This window comes from Talpa occidentalis, unplaced genomic scaffold (genome assembly GCF_014898055.3).
Source record: "Talpa occidentalis isolate TD23 unplaced genomic scaffold, MPIMG_talOcc4v2.1 talOcc4.3, whole genome shotgun sequence".
Classification (NCBI taxonomy): domain Eukaryota; kingdom Metazoa; phylum Chordata; class Mammalia; order Eulipotyphla; family Talpidae; genus Talpa; species Talpa occidentalis.
In genome coordinates, this window is record NW_023603184.1 from 134,192,027 (window position 1) to 134,215,800 (window position 23,774).

General features: G+C 37.0%; 1 protein-coding gene across 4 annotated transcripts in view; it reads right to left on the reverse strand.

The window, feature by feature from the left end:
- Window positions 1-2,639: 2,639 nt before the first annotated feature.
- ABCA12 (ATP binding cassette subfamily A member 12) overlaps window positions 2,640-23,774 on the reverse strand; it is a 286,187-nt gene continuing 265,052 nt past the window's right edge. For all 4 annotated transcript variants that reach the window (XM_054700067.1, XM_054700066.1, XM_054700068.1 and 1 more), the window contains 14 exons: window positions 22,866-22,920; window positions 22,120-22,297; window positions 19,757-19,872; window positions 18,601-18,760; window positions 17,295-17,548; window positions 15,863-16,067; window positions 14,878-14,987; window positions 14,441-14,582; window positions 13,231-13,365; window positions 10,772-10,875; window positions 9,450-9,542; window positions 8,297-8,402; window positions 5,367-5,504; window positions 2,640-3,796 (listed from right to left, as the gene is read on the reverse strand). In XM_054700067.1, the coding sequence (XP_054556042.1) occupies window positions 3,695-3,796; window positions 5,367-5,504; window positions 8,297-8,402; window positions 9,450-9,542; window positions 10,772-10,875; window positions 13,231-13,365; window positions 14,441-14,582; window positions 14,878-14,987; window positions 15,863-16,067; window positions 17,295-17,548; window positions 18,601-18,760; window positions 19,757-19,872; window positions 22,120-22,297; window positions 22,866-22,920 (1,898 nt within the window). In that variant the 3' untranslated portion in view covers window positions 2,640-3,694. The remainder of the gene's footprint in view (window positions 3,797-5,366; window positions 5,505-8,296; window positions 8,403-9,449; window positions 9,543-10,771; window positions 10,876-13,230; window positions 13,366-14,440; window positions 14,583-14,877; window positions 14,988-15,862; window positions 16,068-17,294; window positions 17,549-18,600; window positions 18,761-19,756; window positions 19,873-22,119; window positions 22,298-22,865; window positions 22,921-23,774) is intronic.

Below are 23,774 nucleotides of genomic sequence, written 5' to 3' on the forward strand. Positions count from 1 at the left end.
TAAAGAGAAGACACCTGACAAGGATGGTGATGAAGATGAATAGGATTTTCTAGATAAAATCTCAGTGGAGAAAGGCAAGAGGTCTTTCAAGAGGTAAGAGCAAAGTAGCACAACTAAGGAAAGATCTGACATAACTGGAAATAGCAAGAAGTTTATTGAAGTCGGAGCATGGACTATACGGGGAAGAGAAGTGAAAGTTTTGGGGACTGGATTATGATACTTTAAGGACCACTTACACAGTCTGCATTTCATCCTACAGATTATAAGAAACTAGCCTGGGTTTATAAGCAAGGGGATGGTAGGATTAACTTTGTAACAAATGATGCCAAAGAAAATAATATCATTCCCCTTTAGGTGGCTGTTATTATATTTATAGAAACTTTTGAGAGAAACTTACATTAATGAAGCAAGTGGGCTCCTCGGGGCTGGCAGGGGTATGAGGATGCCAGCTGTTCATCACCGACCCCTTCCTAAGAGGACATTTGCTCTAGGACATGGTCCTCTTCAAGAAGAAGAATGGGTCCGTCAGCCAGCAAGCAGATTTGGAGAAGGTAGTTATACATATCATTTTCCTATTGTTCTGATTTTGTACCAAATGTTCTAACATTATGAAAGTCAGGTTTCATAGGTGAAGATTGCCACAATCTTCCATGGTAATTCAGATTGGTACTTCATGGTAATTCAAATTATGATGCTTACAGAAAAGTTGGAATTACAGTGAAGTCCAGTATTAGAACAGGGGGACTGGGTTAAGGTGGAAATATAGGGAAAGAAAGTTTCTCTGAGGAAGAATAACACTTCTGAAGACTGCTAGCTAGGCACAATCATCCAGATTGCAGGCATTGCTCTGAGAACTGGAGATTTTAAAACCATTTTCTCTATTGCAGAGAAGCCTAAAGGGATGTGGGCTCAATTAGTTTTTCATATATGTTTCTTATTTATATGTAAAAATTGAGCATGAAATTCTTATACAGTATGTCCTTACAGACAAAAGTATAAAGAAAAAAATTAATGTGCAGAAATGTACAAGAGCAAAGCATTAGAATTCTGATTCCAAAGAAGAGACCCAAATCCTCCCATCCCAGTGGATTCACTATAATAGGGAATCAGGCATCATCTTACCTTTCTCTTCTCCATGAATAAACTGCCTCATGGATAATTTCTCTGCATTTCAGATATTTAAACTCAATAAGGCTGCCTGGTTTCCACCACCAATCATGCTAGCTTCTCTTTGCTTTCTGATTAACTTATCCATTTAACCAACACATATTTATTGAGTGCCATACATATTTATTGTGCATATAGGTGCTGGTGGGGAAACCAGGAAGACCAAACAGATCTTCTGTCCTCACAGAGCTTCGTGTCTAATGAAGGAGAGAAATACTATAAGCACATTCATATAAAGAGCAATGACTATAGTCCTGAGTCCTGCTGAGTGTTTTGGCCTCCAGAGAGGTAGATAAGGTAGACTGAGACTCCCCATCGCCACTTCCTGTGGGGTCAGCAGTTCCACTGAGCAGAGGTCTTGGGGCTTCTCTAACTCAGGGCTCCTGAGCCTAGGCTTCTTCTCTCTGGCAAAGCTGTCACTATTCTGCACTTCTTTCAGAGCAGATTAGAAAAGGTTGAGAACTGCACCCCTGGATCATGTACAGTGTTGGAAACCAATGTTACCTCAAACAAATTGATATAATTAATTAACAGCAGCGATAGCAAAAAAACAAAAAGACATGAACACATCTCTTCCTTAATTTCCACCAGACTTTTGTTCACATAAAGCATTTGCAAGAGGCCCATTTTAATGAAGCATTAGGAATCATGAGGACAGTTCACAGAAATGGACATGAAAATGGTTTTCAAAGGCCTTTCAGCCACTCTGCTTTCTCACTGGATGTTCATTTCTCTTTAATCCCCAGACTCATTTCATAGCTTCCTTCTGCTACTTCCTTTGCCTTTCTTCCCTTTCTACCATCGTTCTGAAGCAAACAAGCAACCAGCCATACAGCCAACTACCATCACCACAATAATAAAATCAATGAACAAGAAACAAACCCCATAATTTCTTCATGGAACCTGGTCATCTTTTTGTTATTTGGGTTCCTGAAGACCTGAGCTCTCAGAATTATAGCTTCTGCTCCAAAAGGCTTGTCCATTATACTCTACACAGACTTGCTTTATTCTGAGGGAAACTGTTACCATTTGCTGAGATGTGTATTGTTAGTCTGGATATATTACAAATTATGATGCATGTGCTTACAGAAAAGTTGGAGATACAGTGAAGTCTAGTATTAGAACAGGGGGACTGGATTGAGATGGAAAAATAGGGAAGGAAAGTTTCTCTGAGGAAAAATAACACTTCTGAAGACTGCTAGCTAGGCACAAAGAGTGAGGAAGAGCAGTTCAAGCCAGGAAAACAACATATGCAGAAGTCTGGAGATGGGAAGGACTGGGAACACCGAAAAGAGGCCAGCTTAGGGAGACCAGAAAGAGTAAGGGAAGCATGAAGGGGAAGAGGGTAAAGGAAGCACGGGCCAGGTGACACAGGACCCTCTAGGCCACATGACTACAACTTTTAGGTTCCTGACTCTTCCCAGGCAAATGAAATGACTTCATGAATTATTTTTTCTAAACTTCAAGTTTATTAATTTTCAAAACAGAAACAGTTGTGCCAAAGGTGGCACACTTGTACAGACACAGACAGAGACACATACATGCACACATACACACGTTACATAAAGCACTTTCCCCAAGGGCCACATAATTCAGTATTATTAAGAACTCTATCTTATAGCCATACATGTGATTCTGGGGCAGCTGGGTAATTAGCTAAAAAATTATCTTCATATTCATTTTTTCTCCACAGGAATGTTTCTGCAGAGTGACCCAGAATATGAGGGATTTTGTAGGAGTTAAAAAAAAAAATGTCTGCCAGCAGCACATGAATTTTTGATCAGTTTTCAGGATTGTATCTACCCAACTGACACGCTCACATCCCCTGAAGAGCAGTTGGCTTCTTACTTTGCCTCATGCCTTATTATCATCAAGTATGGCAGGACTAAGTCTAAGTTCTGTTTACCACCAGGGTAAACAGCCATCCTATTGCATTCCTGTAGAAAGGCACATTATTGTGTTCAGTAAGTCCTCGTGTATTTAGAGGTACTGAAAATGACATGTGCATATATTGTAGACATTGTGCCCACTGCTTCCTGCCAATGTTAATCTGGCCCTTCACACTTTACACATCACAGTATATTTGTATATTTACGATGATGCTTATTCTGACATTTTCTGGAAATAAATGATTTTGTTTGCTCACCCAATTCTGCCTACTCCAAACTACCTTATTTTTCTTCCCCACTCTTTCCTTTCAACTACTAATAACCATGTCTTTTTAGCTGACTTTTTATTGAAAGTAATAAATTAAGACATTCATCTTCAGAAGAATCGCCAGCACACCTATCAGCATGCTCACAGTGTTAAGTATACAGGAATTCATTTCAGTAGCAACAACGTTCACTGGCTTTAGAAAGAAAACTTTCCACTTACAGTTACTTGTGTCTCTTACACAATTGCAACTTTCCGTACATATAATACTTTCAAATTAAGATATCTGGAGGAAGTGGTATCTTCTGTGGCTCTTCCTCGAAATGAAGCCATTGGCCATTTGCTGAGATTGAGTTTGCTGGAGGTACTACAACTACAGCCGGTCATCCTGTGAGTCAATGCTGATGGTGGAAGCTTGGCTGCTGGTATCAGCAGTTTCATAGGACTTTTGGTCTTTGGCAAAGTTGATAAAAACCTGAGTTTTTAAGGGAAATAAAGTCATTAGTACTCGGTAGATCAAAGGAAGAAATAAGGTTAATTCTCTCTCTCTTTTTCACACACACACATACATGCACACACACATGCACACAGGGGAAAACAAATAAAAAGAAAACTAGATTGCACAAGGGCATGGCCCCATATATTTATATATTTACTCTTAAGAGGAGTCTTTCCTTTAGATATTCAAATTTATCTGGGTTTTGAAAATGATACTTCTATCTACAACTATTCCTGTATTTATACATGTAATATTCATCAAAAGCTATAAATGTTATCTATAGCCACTTATCTGTAACTACATGATCTACATCAATATCTCTATCACATATAAACAAGGGGCCCAAGCCAAACTCATCAATGTAAATATGATGATATTGAGAGAAATTTCACTAGTTTCAACAGTAAATGCACTAAAATTGTACAGCCCCTCCCCCATGTTCAATAAGGCATTTACTTCATAAACACATCTTCATGTTTAAAATCATGAAGTCTAATAGTAGATTCTTCCCCAAACTATCAAGAGTCCATTTTGTGCCAGACATGGTGCTGACAGTGGGTTATAAGCAAAGGTTAAATCTTATGTGTTGGCAAAGCCATAATTGTCTCAAGCCCTACAAATTTTGTCCACAAAATGCAGAACCACAGGTTGATTCAGAGGCTCTTAAAGCCTTACTTTTAGACCCATTGTAATGACTGATACAATCAAATATTGTATACAACAGGTTGGTTGAACTGTAAAAAATTAAAACAGTGCAAATTCGATAGAGAATGACCCCTGAAGCCTCAAGTTATAGAATATAAATATAATTAAGACAGGGGCCTCCCTGGTGGTGCAGGGGTTAAATTCTCAGTGCTATCAAGCTGTTGCCAGCCACTGAAGCCTGAGTGCTAACCCACATGGCGCAGCAGACCTTTCCTGTCTCACCCGCTGCTCCCCTCAGTGGTGTATTTCAGTACATCCACATGTTCTGTTATCCACTCTGTCTCTGGTGAATCCTCTCATCCCCAACACCTCTGGCCTACACTCCAGTTCTTGTATGTGTAAATAAATAAAACACATCTTTAAACAATAAATATAAGTAAGACAAATGATACAAGTTAAATGAAATAATTCTGCATTTATCAGGCTACCTTGGTAGCCTGAATCTAGTAGATCTAAACATCTGGTGTCAAACTCTCCTAGATACCCTCATTCTACCTAATCCAGGGAGTCAATCAATAGAAATGTTATTTATAAAACCTACCAAAGTAAAAGTAAAGAAAGTGTTAACAGCTATTTGTTGTATAGGAGAATACCATGTTTTGTCACTTAATATAGATGTTTTATAGTAGGAAAAAAAACTCCATTACAAACTATCTAATGATTTTCACATTTTCCCCTAACATCCCCAATGCAGTTAGGAACAAATGCAACTATGTTTTTCAGGTGCAATATGAGATATTACCTCAGTTAGAAACAAATTGAATGTTATTAAAAAGAAATAATCAAAGTGTGTAAAAGTTAATCTGTGAATTGTGCATAAGGATAATGGTAGCCAGCTTACCTCTTCCAGAGTCGTCTGACTCACTAAGAAATTTGTGATATTTAAAGCAGTCTTGTTAGTTTCCAGCAGATCAAATATGTTTGCTACTCCTCCTGCGGTGACTGGTACATGATACTCTAGCATGCTGAGATGCTGATCCTGTGGGAACCAAAGGCAAAAAAAATACTTTGCAATGTCAGGTAATACTTGACTAGAGATAATGTGCCTGAGAGCTGAGGAAAATACAGAAATTTATTCCACTGAAAATGATGTGTAAATAACATGTATGTTCTGAACCTAACAGCTTGCAAAGATGAGATGAAAAGTTTTATGAATGTCAAAAAGAAAACAAATTAAAAAGATAATGAAAATTCCAAAGCAGTCTACATTCATGTGCTCTTAAAAATTTATTACAGTCTTGCCAAGAAAAAAGGTATCGGGGAATGGTATTCCAATGTCAGATTATGCTTAGGTCATATATGTTTTCTCAAAACTTAATCCCACTTCTAGATATTTTATTTTTATGTGAGGCTTGTTTTTAAAAAAACTAATTTATATTGGCTAAAGAAGTTAGATTTCAAAGTTTAAGAGAAACTTTATTCAAATAATGTCATGTCGTTTCTCAACTCACTTTCCAGTCTTTGATTTCTTAATTTTAGTCCATAGGATCACCCTCTACCTAGTAATCTATTCTTACTTCCTTGGAGCATCTTTAACACCTTGCTTTTCTGCCTGTTTAATCATTACCATATCCTATTTATATTTCCTCTAAAATAACTCTCAAGTTTAACTTCATCTCTATTTTGCACCATGAGTATTATTAACCTGATGTTCCTCATTCCACATCTGATTTACTGCCACAGCCTTTTCAGAAGCCTAGAAACCATCTACACTCACATATTCTAGCATGAGATAGCTAAGATAGTCTTTCTTTCTTTTTTTTTTTTTCATATGCAACGGGCAGGTTTATTATAAAAGGGAGAGAAGAATAAAGGACGCTGCATAGACACAAACACGCAGAAAGGGCTGCCTTGAAAGGGCCAGGTTTGCTAAGAGAGGCCTGCATGGTTGCAGGTAGGTGGCCTTGAGGAGAGCTGCCTCTGCTGAGGGAGGTCAGTGAAGAGAAGCCCTGGCACAGTACAGGTCACAGGCAGGCAGGAAGGCTGCTGCCCTGTAGAGGGAGAGGGTTGGTGAAAAGGGGCACCTGCATGGGGACAGGTGGGCAGGAGGACTGCTGCAAGATAGTCTTTTTTTTTTTTTTTTAAGATTTATTTATTCATGCATACAGGATACAGGCCGGATGTGCGGGAGGGTGAGAGGATGCACCAGAGACAGAGCGGGCAACAGAACAGGCAGACTGACGAAATACACTGCTGAGGAGAGCAGCGGGTGAGACAGGAGAGGTCTGCAGCGCCATGTGGGTATCTCTCTGGCTAGCCGGGATCGAACCCGTGCTGCAGAGGCTGCAGACAGGTTCACAGCACTGCGCTTAACTGCCTGCACTACCAGGGTGGCCCCAAGATAGTCTTAAAAGTCAGTTTGATCAGGATGTTTTCTTACTCCAGAATCTTCCCCTGAAACCTTTATGATCAGATCATGACTGTGTTTCACTTGGGTATGCAAGACTTTCTGTTCTGGAATGCCCTCTTATCAGCCCTCTGCTCATGGCCTAATCCTCTCATTGACTTGTGTTTGCATCACACCTGTCTCACAAAAGGCCATCTTACTTATTTTAGTCCCAAATTTGTTGTCCTTGTGATTTCCTTCCTAGATATCTAGAAACCATCACACACTTGTAAAGAATTGTGTGGAAAGAAATCACACTTTTGTCATCACTGCATTTGCCTCGTGTGGCCCGGGTCCCATGTGGAGCAGACCAAGGTGAATGTAATCTGATCCTAGTGAATGAACACAGATTTCAACTCAGAATTTCACTGAAAGAACAAGTACTCTGAGTAATGTAATTTGTGCAAGAAAAATGTCCTTTAATTTCCAAATTTGATTTTAAGGTAGATGATAGAAAATGGATGTTGATAAGAATCATAAAAGTGATTATTTCCTGGAGAAGTTGGCCAAGTTTTGGGAGGTTGAGGCAAAGTTGTTTTGTAAAGATAAAAAAATTGTTTTAAAAAATTCCCTCTATTTTGCTCTCTAAAATCACTTCATGTTAATATGGTATCTTATAGTTTATGAAGTACCCTATGAACATTTTATTATTTTGTTCTCATACCAATCTGGTAAAGTAGATGTCATTATTCCAATTTATAAATGAGAAAAATGGGGCTCAGACAATAACCTTTCTGTCATGTACATCTATTTTATGTGCTATGTGAGATCTATATGAACCACGCGAGGGATATACCCCTATGTCTGTGTGTCTTGGTCCTGTGGATATATATAGATTTAAGGTGAAATTAATTGAACAGTGTTTCAATTATTGTGGGACTTGAGAATTTAATTTTCAAGCAGTTCTACTTAAACTTTTGTTGGTTTAGCTTTTAAATGAGGAAAATGAAGGAGATATAATCTCTTCTAGATGTGACATTCTGAAACTGTATTTTTTTCTAAGGAGAAATGTCCTCCATCATCAGCTCCCTAACACATATAACTAATAAACTAGTAATGTATCCAATTTAAAAACTAACACAATATGGTCATCAAGCTTTTGTGAGAAAGAATACATCAAAGTTGGCAAAAGGACTGTTACTTTTAAACACATAACAAATGTTATAAAATATATATAACTAGTCCGTTGATTCTCTTTGTTCCTACCAAGTGTGCTTCAGATTGATTCTCGGCCTTTTGGCTAAGATCAAGGTAAGTGTACTTCAGAATATCTTATGCATCTTCAACTAATAAACGTATTAAGATTAGTCATAAGGCAATGATTAACTTGAAACTGGTAAACATCTACTATGATACCAGATTATGATACTAGGTCAATGTCTTACTTTTAAGTACGTTTTGGGAAAATGTAGCTGCATGAACCTTGTCAGGGCCTCCATGCTCACTCTGGTATTCTTCACATGAACCTTGACAGTAAACCCTCGTCCAAACCTAGAAAGAAAAAGTGCAAAATATGACCTGAGTTACATTTTGCTGAAATAGCTCCCTTGAAATTCCAGATAATGAAACAGGCCCCAAGCCGATCACTATACTCCCCTTTCTTATATAAAGACTGTCATTTTGCCATAAAAGTTCAGGGTATGTTGCAAACTGAAAATAGTGCATTGCTATTACTTTTAATTTATTTCTGCTATTATAAAAATTTGAACTCTAGAAAAAGCTATGTTAGAAAGAACATAAAAATCTTGGCTTTCCTTGACACTAGGAATTGGCAATTGATGTCAAATTCTGGAATTAAACAATTTTTAATTTTAAGCAAACAAGATCTTGAGAGGCAAGTTATTAGAGATTTGGTGTTAATAGTAGAAATTAAAGCCAATAATAGAGTTTTAAAAATGAATCAGAATACCAATTAAGTGTCTGCACCAAAAATAGTTTGTAAAGAAGTCACAATGGACCTCTAGGATCGACATACCAAGACCCTTTCACCTTATTTAACTCTCAGTTAAAACTTTCTTAAAAGAAAACCAAATTAGTGTACAGGTAAAAGTATATATGTAGCTCCCTGAAGTTTGAAGATTACCATAAGCATTCAGGCAAATACAAGATATTAATTGTAATTTGATGGTATGATATTTATGCATATTTCCCCAATGTGTTTGTTCTTCATTTAAAGGTTTTGAATGCGGTAAGAATGCTAACTAGTTTACTGAAAGTCTGACAAACATGCTTGATAAAAACCTGTGCCTTCATGGACTTCTCATGGTCTAATTTGTGATTGAGTGAACTCTTGAAACTGCTTCCTTTATATTTTCACAGTGGATTACATTTTTGTAAAAGCTTTTAGGCCCTCTAGATTTTTGAACTAAAAATACATCCAACCTTCAGTAAGATAATTTAACACTGAGTTGAGCCAATGATTATCTTCTCCATTCCAATTGTACTACTTTTTACTGCTGAGAAAATTCTTGAAGGCAAGTACAATACCATTCGATTGACTATCCTACACCAGATATTAACAATGCATTTGCTCTTCACCTGCTCTTTATATGCTGCAAAGATCCAATGCATTGGAACCTTCCATTCACCATAATGGCCAGCCTGGTACAGAGCGCTTCACATTCTTCCATGCTGAAAGAAAAAAATCACAGCAATGTGGGCACAGAAAAATGTGGGTTAAGCTCAGGAAGTTAAGCTGAAACTCTTTGATTATGACACCTTAGAAGTATTGTTTTAGTCCCTTAAGATGTCTTTTCCCTTCAAGAATGAGAAAAATCTTTTAAAATATAAATTAAGCATATTCATATAGGGTTTATTATTATTTTTTCTTTCTTAAACTTGAGGCTATCTCTTGGACCTGGAATACCCTTTCTAGCAAACATAGTATTTGTTTTAAGCTCTTCAATCTCTGAGTTAAGACCTTTGTTTCCTAAGGAATTATTCCAAAATGATGCTGGGCTTTATTCATTATGCCTCATACTTTAAATTCAGGTGGTTTTCATATTTTTGAATTTCTAAGTGGTCAAGCTGATGATATAACCTCTCGTTTCATGAAGTATGACAAGTGGAGGAGTTTTTAGTTGTCACCTTGTACATTTTAACACAAACATGAATAGAAAGTAAATGAGAGGCTCTAGAAGCCAGGATATCTACACATGTCTGAGTTATCTATTAGTATAAATCTAGTACTTTTTGTACAACATGACAATTCAATGAAAGGACCAACTTAACACCAGACCAAGAAAGGCACAGGTAAAAAGCTTCACAGTTGTTTTTTTTTTGCTTAACTGATTAGAAGGCTCCTTCTAGGGAGGAGACCTGTGGCTCTGAAGAGGACTGGTGAGATTAGACTTTAGAGATATTTGTGAAGACAACATTTCCGGTAGAAAACACAGCCAAAGAAAGAGCAGTGATTGTCAATGCCATGAGTCATTCAGATTGACTGAGAGGAGAAGTTGCCATAGGAAAAACAGATGGCAATATCGATAATAAAAAGCCTTGCATACTAGCTAAGAATTCTGAGCCTTAAGGGAGTGAGCAAGGTGCAGGAGAGATGAAATCTAAGTGGGACCAGAGCCTGTGGGACATTGACTCCATATAGGTAATGGGAGGTCACAGCTGAGTTAAAAGGGCCACAGGGCATAAGAAATTGGATTAAAAAAATTATATGGGTCCTTTGCTATCACAGGAGCTGTGTGCTCACCATGAAGCCCGCCTGATTTACTCCTACAACCATAAACATAAATATTTTAATCCACTTGTGGGCACTCATTATCAACTGGCATTACATGGGTCAGCTTTTCTGATCTATCATCCTAAGATGGGGTCACCTGACTCCAAAGGTCCCACACTTGGTTTACCTGTGAGACGTGAGGATGACGGAACATTTGTTCTGTACTTCTTCTGAAATGATCTTCCAGAGGTGCCGTTTTGATTTAGGATCCATCCCAGAGCTTGGCTCATCCTTAATAGAAAGTTACAAGAAAAATTTATCAAATTAATTAATTTTTGATGAGGTTCTTTACATGAATCATTGTGTCTCACTTGCTTCGAACAGAAATCACTTTGTGAAGTTCTGTGACTAACTTGTTTTATACTTAATAGGCTTCTTTCTGCTGCTGTCAGATAGCTCAAAATTAATCATTTAAAATTGTCAATCTGTTTAAAAAAGTGTCTCAGTGAAGTTGATACTTTGTTACTTTATACTTGTCTCTTATATATCTTTGGGAAAAAAATTCTGCTTCAATTACTGACAAAGGAGAGTTTTACATTTAATATTACATTGTCACATATATATTTGCAGCTACATCAACAAAATTGCTACCTTCCTCCTGAAAGCAGAATTGTGGCTGTGATAATATGCTTTCTGAAGCAGGCAAAACACAATTTAGTTTTTCAGTTAATTTGTTTGAGGAGTCTTTTTTAGTTTAATGTCATTAATTGAAATTTAATACTCCTTGGGGAAATAAAAATAAGATTTGCTGAAATTGCCAAGTAAAAAGATGTAAATTATATTTTAAAGTAAATGATGTTTTAAAAAATTGTTGAGACAGAATATTAAAATGTAGCAACAGGGCCTCCCCGCTGCTCCCCGGCCACAGGAGGAGGGTCCCACATGGCGCGCAGACCTCTCCTGCAGCCCGCTGCTCCCCTCAGCAGTGTACTTCGCTCCTTCTGCCTGCTCTGCTCCCCGCTCTGGCTCTGGTGAATTCTCTCACCCTCCCGCGCTTCTGACTGTACCCAGTGCATGTATAAACAAACAAACAAACAAATAAATAAATAAATAAATAAAACATGCCTCTATTAAAAAAATAAATAAATAAATAAATAAAATGTAGCAACAGATAATCTAAACAAGAAATAATAGCACCTGACAGATGATTTTTGAAAACAAATTATAGGTAGAGATTAGGTAAAAATTAATATATTACATATATATGGTAATATATATATGGTAATATATATGGCAACACACATATATGGTTATACATATAAAAATACTTCTATCCCTAGCAGTGGATGCTTATATATAATGTACGTGTGTGTGTATATATATATATATAATGTATGTATAATATATTATATATATATATATAAACATCCATTACCAGGGATATAATGCATTATAAACTTCTGATATAAAAACAAAGGTTATGTATCAATCTATCTGGATAGTTTCAGTAACTTGATCCTTTGTATGATTTAATCCCTGGAATAATGTGATGATTTATAACTGGATTTTTATTGCCTATAGGTAAGGCTCTTTCAGAATTTGGAAGGGGATTTTTTTCAAAAGGCTTGTTTCTTTGAAATAAATAAACACTTTTTTTTTGGTGTGTGGGGCAAAATGCTCTATCACCACTACATGCAATTTATACTTCCAGGTAATCAATTTAATTTTCTAGCTGCAAACCAAAACTTATATGTGTACGTAATACACTTCTTGCTTCTAAAAGTTCAGCTAAAACAGAAGGGCATATTGTCAATGATATCCCAAGCTGGCAATTCATATTTTTAAGTAACTAAGAGATAAAATTTTCGCATAATACTTTATCTTAAAATGTGTCTTCCCTCCTTAGTAGAAGACAAAAAATATGTTAGTTCACCAGATCAATTACTAATAAAATTTTTTTTCAATAACTGGGGATTGAATTCTACTCCAGCTCACAATTTTATTTAATCAAATAGCCTGAATTTGTTTCAATTACTTCCATTCCCTTACCAACTGTTTCCTTTGAAACTGACAAAAACATTTTGGAGGGCCTATTGTTGGGTAACAAATTATTTGATATATATAAATTACTTCAACTGTTCACTCCTAGGAAGAATATAGTTTGAAGGGGTATATTCACTCTCATGTTCAATGCAGCACTATGTATGATAGTCAAATTATGGAAACAAATTAAGTGCCAAAGATAGATGAATGCATTAAGAAGATATGTATATACTTTGTTTAAAGTAGCATATATAAATAATGGAATACTACTCAGCTATAAAATCTAACCAATAACAAATCCTAGAAATCTGATTGTAGAATTGGGCCAACCAGAGGGAAAGGGAGGGTAGAGAGCAAAGTGTTGAGGGTGTCTAATGGTCTATGGTAGAGGTCTATGAGTACCTCTACCCATAGAGGTAGATCACATCTGAGGGGGTGTGATCTTGTACCTCTAAATACAGTGTTGCAGACCAATGTTATTTAAATAAAAAAAGAGTGCTTTGCAAAATAGCCAGCATATAGTGAGACCCTAAAAAATATTAGGTAATGAAAGGCTATATGGTTCCAATTATATAGTAGCCTTTTTTATAATTATTCTCTCACCAGCAGTAAAATGGAAGGTTTCCCTATCAAGGCCAGTGCGGTGGATAATTTTCTTTTCGTGCCATAACTGCACATAGAGGTGGCTCTGTCCTTGTAGGGCATCAGGTGAAGTCTCCTAAGGAGTTTATAAACAGTCTGTGGACATAAAAGCAAAAGTTAGGTTGATGTTCTCCTGCCAAAAACTCTTAAAGAAATACATGTAAAAGAAGCTGTCTGTAAAAAGAAAGTCTTACAATGAAAAAGTATATACCTGAAAAATATTCAAACATTTAAACTCAACATAGCTTTTATTTTTATTTTCAAAAGTCTACTTAAAATTAATAATCATTTAAAGAGAAAAAAGCAATTCTGTGGTGGCTCATTTTCAAATGGAATTTGACCTCCCACCCACACCAGGGGTATGTGTGTGTGTGTGTGTGTGTGTGTGTGTGTTTACACTGCAAATTTTTCTTTCTGTTGCATTAAAACAGACTCTCCCTGTAAAACTTAAAAGAGCTAAAAAAGAATTCGACCCTTCACAAGGCAGCTTTCTCATTGATTGTCGTCACTGTTTCATCTTTCTTCTTACTGAGAGGTGAGTTATCACAAAAAGACTTTAAGTTTATTTAAAGCTGACCTATGTCAAAATTTTAGCGTATTAACTTTGGAATCATGGGTTCTTGTGGCTATTTCTGTATTTAAATAGCCCTGGAAAATAGTGGAATACTGGGATGATTTCAACAGGTCTCCAGGTTTGCTGAAATAGAAACTGTCCTGATGGTTTGCCATTCCATTAAAAAGGCAAATAGTTTCAGTGAAGCACAAACACACATTAATAAATCAAAATGGAAGTGATCTATTTTAGTACAAACTCATATTAAAAAATCAAAATGGAAGTGATCCTATAGAATTGCAGGCAATTCTATGTTTCAATACTTAAATGAACACTAAAGGATGTACAGAAATCAATCCATGCTCAACCCAGAGCTTATGGTAAGTGTGATCTGATAGCTGTTAAAAGGTAATTAATCAAACACAGGCCCAGGAACTTCTAAAGCTGAATTTATATGTGTGTATGTAATAAACATAGTCAGCTATGACTGTATCCATTATCATCATCAGGAGAAAAATGTCAGAGTTTTCCAGATGTCAACTTGACCTTGATGGAGGAAGGTGAGAAATATATGCAATCATGACTTTCAAAGGAAATAATTTTCATACTTATACTCACTTCTTTAATATCTTTTTCTGGAATTCCATGCACCCTGGCATAGAAATACATATGTTCTTCCACTGTTACCAGGTCATCTAAGGCATCTTCCTGAGGGCAGTAGCCCACCAAGGAGCTGTGAGAGTGAACATGACCCAGAGATCTGAATGGAGAGAATTAAAAACATGGATGAGTTTCAAAAGATGACTTTTGAAAGTTATCTAATCCACACATATTGAGAAGGTAGCTCTATTTTGGTCACAGTGACTGGTGATTCTGATAAAGACAGTTAATTTTTAGTCACCCTTGAGGATTTAAGAATTTCCACTTGCTTGAATAGCTGTTTTCTCCCCAAGGATTTAAGAATATAACCACAAAATAACATAAAGAGTTCATTTTTATATTTTCTTCATTCAATTATCTTGTGCATGGTAAACTGAGGCAATAGTTTTTCATACCCAGTCTTGTTTCTGATCAGAATGTTTCCACTTGAAGGAATGACATCACCAGTCAGCATCTTGAAGATGGTGGTCTTGCCTGCTCCATTCACCCCAAGAAGCCCAAAGCACTGGTTTGGGAAAGGAAAAAAGATATAGACCAGTTAGCACATGTGTTACTATTATTTCTCCTCCCTCCTCTCCCTGGGTGAAGTAAATTACCAAGAAAAATATATCACAAATATTATTAATGGGTATTGTAATGTTCTATTGGCATTTGGTAAAAATTTATCTTTAAAACAAGTGGGTACTCACATTACCTTTTTTCCCTTAACCATCTGAACATTTGTATTTATACATAGGACTTGATTCACATGTTATATTACAGCACACCTCTATGACATGATAAAATACCCCCCAGTAAGATGTGCTAAACTGACAATGTAATTATATTTATAGATTTCACATTATTCACAGAAAGTCACAACTTTACCGAATAAGCTAACTGAAGCAATAAGTTCTTTATGCTGTCGAATAAATTTGATGCATTTAGTTTGCAGCTGTGCTTGGAAAGCTAAGGGAAATGCCCCCATTTTCTTTCTCCTTCCAAAGCTGTTTTAATATTGCTTCTATGAGAATGGGCAGGAATACAAATGGATGCAGTTCTAGGACCTCGATTCTGACAACTGGTTTTCTTATGCTGTCTTTTAAAGAGGCCAGAAATGAAAAGTTTCCACTCTGTACAGCCTTTTTTCTGAGAATTCACTCCAGGGTGAACAGTAGCTTGGGAAGGGGCTAAGTATTTGTTGTCTGATGAATCCTCCCGGCCCAGAGATAAAATACTTATAGGGTAAAGTAACACAAGGATATATTACATATTGACTGTGCCAAGATATTCAGAGGTTGACTCTCATATTTCTAGAAATAATTGAGACAAAAAGATGTTTACTTGTCACTCTATCATGCCAATACAAAGGACAATTAGAAACAAAACATTGTTCCTTACTTCCCCAGCAGGTATCCCAATGCTGATATTGTTTACAGCTACAATCTTTTTGTGGATCAGTTGGTAGGTCTTTGTGAGACGATGAAGTTGGACCAGGTCAAATTCATCTGCACCGTTTTCAACTCGTAATCTCTCAGCCCGCACGTCTTCATCTTCATCTATAGTCTCCATGACAGGTGAAGAATGAAACTTTCTGAAGAAGAGTCTAAAATATGGACCCAATGATTTGGCATTAATGATTTCAAAATAGCACCACTCAATTTTGAAATGTTTTAATCAATTTTCAGTTCACTGAAAGTATACTACCATACACAGGTTTGTTTTAAAGTTGTTCTGCATTATGCTTCTCAAATAATTTTAAAATTGGCATGAACACTCTTCATCATATTCATTATGACATTTGGGAAAAAGCTTTTGCTTTCCATGATTTAAATGCTTACTGGTCTGCTATTACAATTTAGAATCCTGATTCTAATAACTAAGAGTTCAATTTGGGTTTGAAAGTTACTTCCTAACAATGAGCCCTGAATCACAAGCCCACAATCAATGATCACCTTTAATCTGCTCTACTTCTTTATCATCAATAATATGAATGTTATTCTGTATTCTCTATACTGTGAGTGTCTTACATAGGACCTAACTAATATACTAAGATTATCAGCACAGACAACTCAGAGTCTCAAACACACCTCAGTATCTTGCTTAATGAATTCCAAAGCAAAGCAAACCAAACCAAATGTAAAACCTAACAAATCAATTCAAGTCTGCCTGTAAGGTCCCCATCTCTTTTAATGATATCCCCAGAGATTTCAACTGTGATGTTTAATTTGAATCATCCACATTCCAAGAACCACTCATTTAGTCAGCCTCCTAGCCCTGGAAATGCCTTAGAACCCTCGTCATTGATCATCCTCTACCTCCATTGCCATCACAGATTTTCTCTCTCTCTTACCTACATGTCTCCAGGAACCTCACCTGGCTTTGGGGTCCCTGACTCCTCCATTTCACTTTATACCACCTCCATGAAATTTTATCTCCTAAACTACGATTTGATCAAAGCTTTAAATGGATGGTTGTTTGCTCAATAAAATGTAAGCCACTGATCTTTAGTCAAGCATTCAACAGACTTCATAATCTCCCCCACCCCCCTCCCCTATGCTTTAACTTCTACTTTTTTCATTACATTTATTCTATGTTCTAATCACTTCTCAAATGTGCCCCCAAGCTTTTTCCCACTATCTTGGCGCTTCTCTTTTCATTATTATTATTAACTCTTTACTGAATGAAATGGTGAATTGTGATATAATTTTTAAAGTTTTTGAGCAAAACACATGCACAATATTAATGGAAATGCTTACACTACTGACCCCTCCCAGAATATTTTGCCTTAGGTCCTGTTATAGATGCCCACACTTGCTTTCATTGCACTTACCTGAGTTTCTTTATTATCCATTCATTGATTAAGAGTCTTAATAAAAAGAACATGGTGCCTTGAACAACCAAAGCCACGAACATGGCCCCTAGTTTATTCATCTCAAAGGTTTCACTCGGATATTCCACTCCATAGGCTTTTAAGAAGTCTAGGACTGATTGTTGTTGAGAAAGTTCAATCAAACCATAGCCAAAACAAAATTGTGGGAAAATCAGGAAAATGCGCTTGAGGGTTTCAGAAATAAGTTCTAAAGTCTAAAATATGAGAAATAAAAGTGAAACTCAGCGTTAGAAAAATATTAACAAAAATTTAAAACTAGACACAGACAAATATTGGAACCTGAGGTTTATCTTGTTTGGTAATTGTGTCATATATACTGAATTTACATATAAATATTTACTGTAATGATATGGTGGATATCTATTACTAAAATACAAATAGAAAAGGTTAATATTTTTCTTGAAGGGTGAGCCCAAACCTTGGAGGCAGAATCACTTCAAGACCTGCCTCCCACTCTAGGAATGCAGGAATAGCTAGCATCTAAGAGTCTGATAACAGTATTGGCAGGTGCCTGAGTAAGGGTGCTAGTTAGTACAGTAGTTTCAGACACAAAGGTAATTCCTACTTGGAGAGGAACTAAAGCAGTGAGATGAAATGGAAGAAGAAATGACCCATCTAAGTGAGGAGCAAATGGCTCATTTTAACGTTATTCACCGCACTTAGGGTCAACCACTGGCACCTCATGAATTTTCTTTTTCCTCCTGAAGTATGCTTCTCTGTTCCTCAGTTCTCTTCATTTCCTCTCTATTCTTTCACTCAATTGCCTGGTTCTGTTAGTGCTTCCCTTCTCTCTAATCATAATTGTCAGCTCTGAATGGAAAGTGATACTTACAATGAAGTAGACTCCAATACATGATTGAAAAGGAATGAATTAGGGTTTTTTTTTCACTCTATGAATGTTCAAATCCACAGTTATATGACTAAGCCATTGTTTTTGTCACTAACATACGGTAACAATTTGTTAATGACTAAAAGGTTTAGCTGAATGATTGGTTGTATGATTTTAGTAGTGCCATACAAAATATCTGATTTTTTTCTCCATCATCTCATTCAAGCCCTATCAAATATGAAGCTTAGAAAGAGTTTTTATAGCCTGCTGTTTCTCCTCTATTAAACTTAATAAAACCAAATGAAATTCCTCTCTTCTACTTGAAGAGTGCCAAATACAGAAAATCTTTTCACCTTGGACATGTTGATGCATTTGATACACACTGAAGTTTAGCAGAGTAATAATAAAGGGCATTACCGGGTCATTAGGCTTTTCCTTAGAAAGAAAATATACCACCGACAGGGAAACAATGGAATTGATGCCAAAAAATAGGTTGATGCAGACATAAGTGATGAAAGCCATTCCTGTTTCATGGAAGAGCCCAGCCAGCAAGTACATCCAAGAAAATGTAGCATATCTGTATGTTAATAATACTAAGAGTTAAAATTACTTCTTAATTGGTCTCCTTTATAAAAGAAACATAAATTAAAAATTCAGATAGGGTTCCGAAGTAAAAATAAATGTTATGGATGAGTTGCCAAGTCTAGCTAGATCTTACTTTCATTCCTTTTTCTGACCAAAAACATTCAAAGATGTTTTTGTAAATGACAGAAAGAAGTCTCTCTTTCAAGGAACCCTGAGTAGTCTTATATCAATACAACTACAAATTAATTCCTCTGAGAGAGTATTACTGCACCCAGGAAGGCCTTTTTTTTTTTTTGCTTAGAAATATGAGTTTAATCAATATAAATGTTATGATTTAAAATTGAAGGGCAATAACAACACTATGTAGCCTAGCTAAGCAGACAGAACATGCTTAGAACTTGGTTATCCTTTTTTCAGAAAAAATCTGAGCAACCTCTTGGTTAATGAAATAGAACTAGAGGCAGCAAGATCTTTTATCAGCCACAAGTGCTAACTAAGTGAGTCTTACCCACAGTCAGGACAGAAAGAATACCACGTTAACAATTGATTATGTCAACTTCTATTACCTAATAACAAATAATATTTTGTGTGTACTTAGACATCTGTAAAAATATAATGAAAAATATGCATGAATATACTATATATGATACACACTTATATTTGTCAATTATAAATTCAAACATGCATATACATTTTTCTGATGATTCCAAACCCCCCAGTATTATGTAAATTAAATTACATTTTTAATTGCTAAGTATGACACTTGACATCCAGTAAGTGCTCATTAATGATAGGTATTGCTATTAATAACAATGTTAATTTTCAGAAGTATATACTTTGAAAACTGTGGACTAGCAAGTGTAAAGTATTATTAGCCATCACTCATGGCTAATGAAACCCCAAGATGATTATAAATTAGCTAATGAGATTTCAATCCTGCTTGTGTCGAAGAGCAATTAATTCTGTTCATTCTTTTACTGCAGCTTACCCAAATAGCAGAAGTAGGAGAGATACAGCGCCTAGGTTGTTTTCACTGTAGAAGGCAGGTAACTTGAAAATTGCAATGACACCAATTGAAAATGCTACAGGTACCAAGTAGAAGACCTATAGGAATATGTAAATCCATGTGAATATAGGGCAACTGTTTTTTAAAATATTCAATAGACCATCTACTGTAAAACTCTAACAGAGGGCTGAAGCCAAAGACTATTACAGGTGGCACTCCCTGGAGGGGGTGCTAGTGAGGTGAATAGCCCCAGGTGAAATATGAACAAGTACTGGTGGGGGTGGAGGCTCTGATAAGAACTATAAGGGACTGCAGAAGCAGCCCCCAGGATTCAGCATTTGGGATTTCAACATTTTTGGATCTTCAAGGATTCCGGGGTCAACCATTTTTGCCCCCATTCTGCTGATCTAGAAGGTTGTTGCGGGCCTCTGAAGGACATGAAGAAGCTTCCAGCAGCCAAACTTAGAAGAGAAAAGTTCAGAAGCTTTGCAAGTAGCTGAGTGACTGAAACTGTTTCCAGTTTTGCTTCTGTAATAGTTTGGCAGGGAAAGCGAAGACCCAGAGCTGGTTGCCTCGCTGAGCCTGAGCTGCTTGAGTGTGGTTTGTCTGTCGGATTGTTCCGCTGCTGTAGCTGCTGTTTTGAGTGTTGATTGTCTGGTGCTGTGCTGGCACATCTGGGGAGTTGCAGGAGCATCTCCTGTTGTGTCTTCTGCTGTCTTCATGAGTTGAATCCCGGCCGATAGTCTGGTTGGGAGCTTTTGCATACAGGACCTTAAAACACTGGACACTGCAGAGGGTGAAGTAAATGGCCATTTGTGGCCTCTGTAACTCTTTGTTTTCCCTGGCTTGTTAAATAAATCCCATTATTGTTGTTCTCTGAACCTGAGTTCTTGCACTTGTGCACACGGGTGAAGAACTCAGACAGTGACCAGAAAATTATTTGGGCACTGTCCGTGGCCAGTTTTAGTGCCTTTCTGCCCCATATTAAAACTATAACAAGTTGATCTAGAAGTATTTGATGGGCTGAATTTTAATTTATGTTCTTGTGTTGCTTATAACATTCAGCTTATTTTACATTCATTTCACTCTAGAATTTGTCTCTTGCAATATAAGGTCAAGCTTCTCTCCAGCTTTCCAGGTACATATGGAGTCCCTGGTGCTCCTGCCTCCAGGCTTTGAGACTTAGTGACAGAGGTGCAGTAAGAAAGATAAGACAGCCAGGTATCTTAGTATTAGATACTCAAAATAATGATTTCATTTTGAATGCTGGAACTCTCTCAGATGGTCAATTTCTAAGACTCGGTTATTGGTGTGAGCCACTCTGTGCAAAAACAGCAGGGCAGCAGGTCCCCACGTTCTTGGAATCACAAGTATATGAACAAAGAGCTCGGTGTTTCATTAGCAAGTAGAAATATTAAACACAGGAGACTGCAGCGAGATGTACACAGTGAAAGATATGGTAATTCAATTTGGGAGGAAAAACCTCTCAAATTGGAATGAGTACCAAATACATAACAATAGAATCTAAGGAGTAAGCAGTCCTTCATAGAAGTATGTTCTTTAAGCTTTCTTCACATTAAAGCTCCTATTAAGTCCAGAGGAGTCATCAGCGTTCTTTTGGATTTGACTTCTACAACAAATGCATTTCAGACCTCACTGAATACATTAACACAATGGATATGCAGTTAATTACTCTCCAAGCCTTCAAGCCAATAATCTTTACAGCATCAAAGACAATTTCACCATAATCACCAGGCAAATACATACCCATCCCGGGCTTTTGGCCAATACTGGCATATTTGGAGTCAAGAAAAAGCATCTGAACTTTGGGACTGTTTTATGCAAATGGGAGAGCTATCAATGAAAACTTAGCTTTCATTTTCCCTACTAATCTTCTCTAATGTGTCATTCAGCAGGGCCTGCTACTTCAAAATTTTCACTATTAGTAGATTAAGTTTTATGAGCTAGACTGTTTGGTACTGGGGAGCAAGGCTATTCTGCTATTAAGCTCCTATTTCTCCACAGTGGTGACTCTCAACCTTCAGTGTGCTGAATATAACCTGGGGGGATTTTGTTAAAAATGCTTCACTCCCAAGGTATGAATCTTATACGTCCTGGGGAATCTGATACAGGAGGTACTCAGCCCACAGAGGTAAAGGTCTGGCAGGTGTATTTCTCTTTCCTCCAACCACTGGATGAATCTAAGCCTCAGCAAATCATTTTTTAATTATCTTTTATTCTGTGGTAATAATCTGAATAACCCCAGGTAAATAAATCTCAACTAGAAAACTGATCTCTATACCCACATCAATCCTAGCTTTCCTGAAATCACACAATTTACTCACCATGTCATAAATGAAGTTTGTTACCCAGTAGCATGTCACACCAATGCCTGAGATGTGCTGCAGCTGCTTGGCCTTGGTCTGATGCTCCCTTACAACATAGGTGACGAAGCTGGCTGTGGTGACAGAGTAGCCCATCAGGATGGAGAGCGCCACTAAAATATCGATTAAACTGCTCATTCTGTAGAGAACAATGGGGAGAGGAAAGCACATATAAGTTTTTGAAACTTTTTTCTTTCAGAAAGATTCATGGCCAAAACTATCAACAAAACAGTACATGAGTTGGTTGTGACACAAATAAATCTCCCAGCAAGGCAGCCAGATAATAATCTCCTACAGGACTCTGCTGTGACCCTAGAATAAATGTAGCTCTAGTGCATCTGAATTGACTAGGGATATTTGATAGAAAAACCCCTGTTTCCACGGGTTACAGGGTGGATGCAAGGGATACGTATTTCTGGAGCACAGAAATAGAACTTAAATGCTATGCAGGGAAGTTGAAGTGATGAAGTACTAATGCACTTGACTTATAAAAGCAGTAGATTCTATGAATCCACAGTCAACAAGCTCTACTTGGCAACCTTACTCTACATTTTCAGAGACTTCCTTTTATCCCAGTCAGTGATTTATATTACCAGCTCTTCTAGATTGACATTCACTCAGATACAACTGTGATTTCCAATTATAGCACTTTGTACAGTAGCTCTACTGCCAAGGAGAATGTAGTCATGCCAGATAGCATTGCTTACGTGGCTTGTTCTTGGTCTTGCACTCCAGGATAAGGATGACTATACATGATGATGCCTTAAAGAAGAGACAGTTTTTCTCATTAGTATTCAGTTAATCGGAAATATTAGTTTTGACATGAATGTACACCACACTTTTCTACCTTACTCTGTGATATAAATTCCCCTAAAAATACTTTGGGCAAATAATTGGAAAGGAAATAATTTTAAAGGAAAATGATCCTCCTCTTCCAATCTCATCTCATACAATTGGCATCACTTATATAAAAAGGAAAAAAAGTTTTCACATCATGTATGTATTCTTTGGGGAAGAGGCAAGACTTTATATTTCATATATAGCATTTCTGCCTCTTCTACATTTAAATAAGTCATTTTCTATTTTCTTCTCTCATCAGGTGACATACATGCTTCTATTGGAAATGAATATTCCAATAAACAACTCTAAGGGAAACCAATTATTGGAGGATTTCCTAAATATCAGACACTACTCCATCCCTCTTTATTGTGCTATTGGCCAAGGTAGGTAAATAGTGCAGCCTAAGATGATCCCTCCTTCTCCTCCATAACCTCTAAGATGCCCAGTGTTATAGAGTTTTACCAGAGTAGGGCTTAGGAGCTTGGGCCATCATAGTGCGATTTTCAGTGAGGCATAAATATCCAGGAGGACAAAGAGATCTAGCTGACTCCAGAAAAATAGCCATTTAATTCTAATACAGACCTAAATTATTGGGATCCCCAGATTTGGTTATATTATCTGAGACAAGAACAAGGTTCTTTTTTCCTTTTCCTCAGAAGACTTGGGCGAGCCAGTCAAGACGTCTGCCAGCAGTTCCCAAAAGGACCACAACATGAAGCCAGTCTATACTTTCTGAGTAACTTTGGAAAAGAATGGTAGGGGAAGGGAGGAGGATG